At 42.3% G+C, this 8,412-nt stretch overlaps 1 protein-coding gene across 1 annotated transcript; it reads right to left on the minus strand.

Moving 5' to 3' along the window:
• Positions 1-2,897: 2,897 nt before the first annotated feature.
• calm2a (calmodulin 2a (phosphorylase kinase, delta)) lies at positions 2,898-7,492 on the minus strand. The gene is made up of 6 exons (XM_023970046.2): positions 7,376-7,492; positions 6,398-6,428; positions 4,003-4,146; positions 3,818-3,924; positions 3,602-3,737; positions 2,898-3,511 (listed from the first exon to the last, which is right to left on the minus strand). The coding sequence occupies exons 1-6, from the start codon at positions 7,376-7,378 to the stop codon at positions 3,483-3,485; spliced, it is 450 nt and encodes a 149-aa protein (XP_023825814.1). The 5' UTR covers positions 7,379-7,492; the 3' UTR covers positions 2,898-3,482.
• Positions 7,493-8,412: the final 920 nt, after the last annotated feature.

Consider the following 8,412-nt stretch of genomic DNA (forward strand, 5'->3'; position numbering starts at 1 on the left):
GTACACACCCCTGTGGGGTCCCCGTGTTGAGGGTCAGTGTGGCGGAGGTGATGTTGCCTACCCTCACCACTTGGGGTTGGCCCGTCAGAAAGTCCACAATCCAGTTGCAGAGAGAAGTGTTCAGTCCCAAGGTCCTAACCTTGGTGACGAGCTTGGAGGGGACAATGGTGTTGAACGCTGAGATGTAGCCAATGCAACAGCATTGTCATATAGGTATTGTCATATAGGTATTGTCATATAGGTATTGCTCTTATCTAGGTGGTTGAGGGCAGTGTGGAGTGCAATTGAGATGGCGTTGTCTATGGATCTGTTGGGGCAGTATGCTATTTGGAGTGGGTTTAGGGTGTCTGGAATGATGGAGTTGGTGTGTGCCATAACCAGCCTCTCAAAGCACTTACGGATGCTACAGGACGGTAGTCATTGTGGCATGAAACCTTAGAGTTCTTGGGGACAGGAATGATGGTGGTGATCTTAAAACGTGGGGATTACAGACTGGGACAAGGAGAGGTTGAACATTTTCGTGAATATACCTGCCAGCCGTTCTGCGCATGCTCTGGGAACGCACCCTGGAATATCATCGGGCCCGCGGCAGTGGCGGTCGGTGCTGTTTAAGATGAGGGAGGATGATATTTAAATAAAAATTATGAGCATGGCCTTATTTTTATATCAGCGTATTGGATGACTGTCAATCGATAGTCATCCAACATGAATCATAGACTGTTCTCTCTGCTACCGCACGGCAAGCGGTACCAGAGTGCCAAATCTAGGTCCAAAAGGCTCCTTAACAGATTCTACCCCCAAGTCATAAGACTGCTGAACAATTAATCATATGGCCATCCGGACTATTTAAAATTTTCAACAGAATCGGCATAGTGAATACACCGCTGATCACACACAAACACAGTTCACCTTCATAGCAGCCACATAAAAACAGCATGATCACTGCTCGTTGAATATATAATTCGCAACTATCTATGCGCTCTCCTCTCACCTTTTCCCTTCGATTGTGGACTTCAGTGCACAACACATCAGCTGTCTGTAACCAGTCGAAAAAACCTTTCCAAACCTTAATACTTGGTATTTTAATATCATGACCACTAACAGCCACACACAGCCTACATGATTGTCATGTCATAGTCAACAAACTAGAACTAACACGTTAGTAAACCCGCTACAATCATGCAGTACGGTGTACAGTCAGAAAGCAGTATATCAGTTTTTTGGGCCCCGGTGGCAATAAATTAATAAAACCAAAAGCTTCCTTTGACTTAGAAGAGTTCCAGTGTTGGCTATCCATAGCCAGCTAGCTAGCTCAGCATCCCATTATGTTTGAACCGGGTGTTTGAGTAGGCTAAACTAAATAGCTGCATTCACTAGCTAAGTGAAAGATTTTAAAAAATACAACCAAGCTCTGTCTAGCTTCTCTTGAATTTTTCACAACTGCTCAAATACTGTCTTCCTCTGAGTCAAATACTCACCACACTTTATGCACTGCAGTGCTAGCTAGCTGTAGCTTATGCTTTCAGTACTAGATTAATTATCTGATCCTTTGATGAGAAGGACATGTCAGTTCATGCTGCAACGTCCTCCTGAAGTTGTCATAATTACTATGTAAGTCTATGGAAGGGGGTGAGAACCATGAGCCTCCTAGGTTTTGTATTGAAGTCAATGTAACCAGAGGAGGACGGAAGCTAGATGTCCTCTGGGTACACCATGGTGCTACCCTACAGAGTGCTGCTGAGGCTAATGTAGACCTTTATTGCAAAAGTGTTTAAATTATTTGGTGACATGATTAATTTGGTATAGTATTATCTAAAAAGGTTCATTTTAATGTTCCTCTTTTTTTATGAAATTCACTGATGGTCCTCTCCTTCCTCTGAGGAGCCTTCATTTGTCTGTGGCCTTGGGGGTATTGACCTGATTAGGACTTAAGACACTTTGGCCTCGGAGAGCACGATCAAATCTTCTGGGTCGGCACAATGTCATATGAGACTAAAAAACACATGATCCAATGTTTGATCTTGTCAAATCTGTTACAAGACCATTTGCAGATTTGCATCTCATTGAACTGTGTATAACAAGTCACACATTCAACACCTGAGAAGGAAAAACAAGTTTATGATCATTGTTAGAGCTGTTCTCACCATATACTAGCCTCTCAAGGTGAGAAACACAGGGGTCAAATGCATTTCTGTGCACTATTTGGTCATAATACATGGGGTTCTCAAAAGTATGTTATTGTGAGTAATCCTATTGCCTTGCTGGCAAAGAGCAACCTTTCCAGGCCCACAGTGCTGTATGGTACTTCCTGATTGACCGTTAATAGCAGGAACTTCAGTAAGTCACCATGCAGGGTGACAGGTACAGAGGATCAAGAAGCACAGGTGAGTTACACAAAGAGCTTTATTTCATCTTCAAACTTAGCATCTCTGCAAATTAACAAATTCAACATTTAACAAATGAGCACTGTTCGATTTACAGCCTTAGTGTGCCGACATGCATACCTGCAATTCAGGCATCTCGTGTTGAAGACTTGTGCCAATGACACGAGGCAGTCAGCCTCTGCCTAGTACCAAGCCAATATGATCAGATAATGCAGCCAGTTAGCAAGACCTGGACAGTAAATTGGTGATCTAATGGAGTAATATTAAAAATGATCCACCAACTCCATTTATTTTTAATGGACTACAAATTTGATCGGAGCTTAGCTGAATGTTAAGAGGCATTGGCTGAGACATTCTGTGCTCGTGGAATTTACCTGGTCACTTTAGTATCTTTCATATCAAGTCCTATGCAAAATTAATGTTTATCAAAACAAACAGCTTTCCTTCATACAAAAAGTTAACTATTACACAACGGCAACAATCCATTACGGTTGAGAAAAGACAATTTTCAAATCTGGGTAAATTGTAAATTTTATTGGAAAACAAAAATATACAACTTGGAATGGATTATTTGAAGCATGGCCAAAGGCCATAAAAGTAGTGAGTAAAACATTAAAAAGCATAGTAAGATTAAAACAAAGTTGTTTTCTGGTAAAGAACAGCAGATACAAAAAGAGTTTAAGTGTACCTAGAAGATACACCTGTGTAGTTTTTTTTATTTTCTTTGCAGTAGTGCAATGCTGAGAGATTTCCATATACACTTTGTCCGTAGTCCATGCAGAGTTACTCCTCTAGGCCATTGCAACATAGCTGCCCCAAGTGACAGGTCACCAATGTTGCCACGCGTCCAGAACGGAGCCGACGTGACGATTCTTAAGCGCACTCCAACCCCTGGGGCTGCGACAGGCACCCGTTTGTACAACCACCCCGTCACTCCAAAACACGAGGACAGCAAAAGAAAGGGACATGGGGACTCAAGAGCCTATGCAGTTTACATGCAGTTCCTTTGGACAGCAGGGAGGGGGGATATTAAGATTTTACAGATAAATTCCACAGAAAAAAAAGGCAAGTTATTTATACAACATCTGTACAAGGCCTTCACTTCGCCGTCATCATTTGTACGAACTCTGCAAGGGAGAGAAATAAAGGGCCAATGTTACTCTTCCAATGTCCAAAAGTAGGTTCTTCAATCTGTTAAATACATATTTTGTACCAACCTTCATAATTGACCTGGCCATCTCCATCAATGTCTGCTTCTCGGATCATCTCGTCAACTTCCTCATCGGTCAGCTTCTCCCCAAGGTTTGTCATCACATGGCGCAGCTCAGCAGCACTGATGTAACCGTTCCCATCCTAGAGCAGAGCACACGTTGGTTGAAGAGCACTACCCCACACCCAAACTTTGTCAGGATGAAGGCAGATGGGAGTGTTACCTTGTCAAAGACGCGGAACGCTTCTCTGATCTCCTCCTCGCTGTCTGTGTCCTTCATCTTTCTCGCCATCATGGTCAGGAACTCTGGGAAGTCTATCGTTCCATTACCTGGAGAGAGAACAAACAGGTTTAAAGAATCTTGTGTGTAGTGCCATAAGAGGTGTTGCGTCAGAGCTGGCTCCTCACCATCAGCGTCCACCTCGTTGATCATGTCCTGCAGCTCAGCCTCTGTGGGGTTCTGGCCCAGAGAGCGCATCACGGTTCCCAGCTCTTTGGTGGTGATGGTGCCGTCACCATCCTTATCAAAGAGCGAGAAAGCCTCTTTGAACTCTGCAGAGAGAGTGAAACAAAAAGTGAGGTCCCCTGTTGGCAGTTCAAGAGGAAGACGTGACAAAGTTGAAACCCACAAAGACAAGTTGCAAAAAAAATAAAAATAAGTAGCACTATTAAACTCAATTACCAGGAAGAAAATTTGTTCTGAATAAATATAAACTCCTTGACAATACAAAACTTCTGCATCAATACACCCCACCCTGAACCCTGTCAGCTCAACACCCAAAACATTCCAGATGACAAACCAGCTAGCTGCATTACCATAAGCGTTTGGGTGTTCCAACACCGACTGCTCCGTTTGTTTACACACAAAGGACAGACGGCATGAAAAAAACAGCAAAGTCAGGGTAGGAAGCAGAATGAATGACAAGCTGTTTGCCAGGAGAGCCAGGGGCCTTGTTGAACAGTTGTGGCATGCAGCAGCTTGTCAGAGTCGTGAAAACCAAGACATGGCCTGCAGTTGAAAGTACTTTGCAAGAGAAGAAATTCCTTTGTTGCAGGGGTACTGTGAGATAAATACTTCCTGCCACTGTCAAGAAACCCTTATGGGGCTACAAACAAAAACACCCCAATTCCCTCCACTACACCAAACAGAGCCTAAAAGTCATTAGTGAAGTCCTTTGAAATACACTGTACAAGACAGTATCTCAGGGGACACTTGCCTACAAAATGAGCTTTCAAATGATGCTCTAGATAGGCAGCATGTCGTCAGCGAACACCATGAACCAGGATTTAGACTTTGAAAGCTTACACCAATAGGGATGATAGTGGTTAACCGCTGAAAAATCCATGCTTATCAGTCTATAGGTTATTTTTCAGAATTGTGGAATTAAATTGGCACGTGTGTATTTGTTAGTCGTCATGCATTTTAATTTACCACACGCAAACAGAGCCTAGTTTGATGCGTCCAACAGCAGCTCCTCAAAAAGCCTACTGGGGTGAAATCTGCTTTTGTAAGCCCAGTCATTGCACAGCAAATAATTATAAATGCCATCACGTGTTAACTTATGGCCACGATTATAAAGGACCCATTTTTAATACTCAATGTCAACTCGTAAAGCCTAGTCGAATGCACAGCCTATAGCCTGCCTACCGTCAACTATCAGCACGTCACCCACCACGTTACAGTGTCAGCCTGAGACGGTAGAATCATTTGAAACCTGAACATTTTACTTCAAATAGTGAGGTGTCTTACTGTGCAAAAATCCATCCATAGAAACAATTTTATACAGACTTCCTCATGCCACTAACCAGCATTTCTGTCCTGTTATTGGTTTTCATAGCAACTTTTCTAGTCATTAGAAACCCATCATAGTTGCTATTAGATTCCCCCCTCTTCAGTAGACTCATCTGTACCTGCTAGCATTAGTCACACTGTTTACACCAGGGCTCCACAAGTTGCATTTTGGCAGTGTTTGAAATTGACAAATTGCATGTTCAATAATAGACTATAGCCTTGACTGTAAAACAACAACCAGCCTGTTTCCATTAAGCTCTTAATGAAAAATGTGCAGTACTTGTATGCATGCATAGTATCTGAGGGGAAGAGGCAAAGGGAGAGGTTGACTAAACAGACATTTTCTACAGCCTTATTTTGGGTCTAAGCAGTTAGCAGTAAAATTTACCAAAAATGTGCTTCTCTTTACATCACTATGAAATAAATCCGTCAGCATTTTCTGAAAGCTGAAGCCAAAACAGGTGTCATGTCAACTTAAGCAGCTAGTGAAGTGAAAACCACTACTCAACAATTGAGGCATGATGTCCCCATGATTCATCACTGTCCTGGAGGGGAGCCACTACAGGGAAATCTCTCAGAAGACCACACAAGTTTAAGTTCCTCGATACTGGCATTTATGGTAAGAGTTTATTTTTACTGGCAAAATAGGCATGAATGTCAGCATTCCTGTCAATAACTAGCTAACCACATTCCATTCAACAGCGAGAGGACACACCCATGGCAAAGGCTGCCGCCAGCAGTCTGGCAGTTGATCAAGGCATGGGACCTTATGATCACTTTCTGATAAGATCATTTGTGACATGGTAACCATAAAAATGCAAAGTGTGTCACGTTCCATGAGTGAGTCCTGTAGACTGGGGTTTAAGGCCTGTCTAATTCTTGTTTTATGACCAGCTTGTCCAACGAAAGCCTTAAAAGGCAAAAATATAAATCCAATGCCAGGGTAGGTGGGGGGAGCCACAGTGGGCCACGTGTCAGGGTAGGGACCAGAAGAATACAATGCTGTCTTACCGGCAATCTGCTCCTCTGTTAGCTGATCAGCCTGGGGGGGAAAGGAGAGGGGATTTAAAACTGGGCCACATGTGAAGTAGCTAAGACTGAGTCACCCTTAACGTTAGCTCTATGGGAAGCCATCATCAACTGGCCATCTACGAAGTTACCCTGCAGTTCTATGTATAGTCACATTAGCCAACATTCAGAAATGCATATAGCTACTGCTAGTTATGAAGCTAGCTCGTAGCTAACTAAAATTTCCCATCCAGCTTGCTACCCAATGCCAGAAGCAACCTTAAACCATATATTAACGTTGGCATGATCTATACTTCAACCCTTGAGTGGCCGGGTTAGTAGTTAGCCAACTATCTATGAACAATCATGGAAACTAGGTAAAATAATCAAGTGTCTTTGCTGACTTGCGAGAGCATCGCCAAGACTAACGTCCACGGCAACATTAGCTACGTAACGTTAGCTGTTCTATCGGCCGTGATCCATATAACGTCAGCTAGCTAGTTGCGGTAACTGTTAAAGTTAGCTAGTTACTGTAGCTAACACCTCTAGTTCGCATGTTAGCCAGGTACCCCCATTTGACCTAGCCAGGTGGCTCTCGTTTTGATGCCTACAGAAGGTAAATTACAATGTAAATGAAAGCATTAGCTAGGTACAGTAATTTACCAAACTAACCGCAAATTGGCGGTAATCTTTGTTTAACGTTAAGTCTTGCCAGTAAACTTTCCTAACCAGTTAGCTAATATAACAATCAACAGTGTACAGTGACTACAACAGTTTGTATAATACTGCAAGATATTAGATTTCTTTAGTAACTGACTCACGACAACCCCGGCAACTATTCATTAATTTCCGCGTCGACAAAACAAGGTTTGTCCATTCAAACGCAGTTTGGCTGTCAAGCAACCACTCATTTGTCGAGAAAAAGACGTAAGGATAAATGCTGAACCATAAACGAGAAAAATCGGAATTTGCTTCACTTACCATTGCGATATACCTAGTAACAGCAGGATATAGCAAACGATTTTTAGGCGCTAAACTTGCAACCTCACGGAACGCACTGTCTGCCACACAGTTTGACGCGCCTTTAACCGTTGTTCTTTAACTCCTCCCCCATTTGCTATCCCTCCGCCAACTTCGTTTCTCGCCATTTACTCAATTAGTAAAATCACGCATTTATCAGCATTCAAAAATTATATGAAATGTAAAATTACCTCAACTCTGTAAATATTTTCCCGACATTAATTTATATACCATATCTAAACAAAAAAGTGCCTGTAGCATACTGAACTAGCTAAGTGCGCATGTATACTTTCTGCTAGTCAGTGAAAAAGTACAAGACGTAGTTGGATGAAATAGCTAGCTCTGATTGGTGTGTTTGTACCTGCAATGCGTCACTGCTTGGATTTGGGCTGCGGCTGCATTGTAGTCCACACAGACATGGAATTGCCACAGGCACAGGATAGAAGACGTAGCAGTCTGTAGTGTAGGAATGATCTCGTAGATTGAATATCATACACATGGCTGTAGATGGAAGTGACATGCATTCCGTTTCAGAGAGCTGCTCATTATAGTATACATTGCACAGACTCCATTATCCACTTTTTCTGGTGGGACCGTTTTCAAAAAAGGTAGTGCCACAGCTTTCAGAATCAACACATTTTATTATATTTTATTACATCTCCAATTCAGTGAAACATGTTGGGAAAGAGATTCTAGATCAGGCGTGTCAAACTCGTTTTGCCCTAGGATGCCGCATTAGGTCTTTAACGAGGTCTAGAGGGCCGCACTGAAAATGTGTTATATTTCCTCACTCAAAATTTCAACCAACACAAACCCTTATCTCTAATATAGCCCCACCAAGCCAAACAGAACTGACTCCAACCACACATGACCATCTTTTCCTCTTTATATTTTATTTAGTTTTCACTTAACTTATATTTTAGATAGGCTACTACCTATCTTTAATTTCCCTACTTTACATTTATTTAGGGCCTACAACCTACTATAAATATCTTAAA

The sequence above is a fragment of the Salvelinus sp. IW2-2015 genome, linkage group LG25, assembly GCF_002910315.2.
Source record: "Salvelinus sp. IW2-2015 linkage group LG25, ASM291031v2, whole genome shotgun sequence".
Taxonomy (NCBI): Eukaryota; Metazoa; Chordata; class Actinopteri; order Salmoniformes; family Salmonidae; genus Salvelinus; species Salvelinus sp. IW2-2015.

Excerpts from the sequence above, each read along its gene's own strand:
- calm2a (XM_023970046.2), bottom strand. Across the intron at positions 3,925-4,002 it reads CAACGAGGTGGACGCTGATG|GTAATGGAACGATAGACTTC; the intron begins GTGAGGAGCCAG and ends TTCTCTCTCCAG. Across the intron at positions 3,738-3,817 it reads CGTTCCGCGTCTTTGACAAG|GATGGGAACGGTTACATCAG; the intron begins GTAACACTCCCA and ends GCTCTGCTCTAG.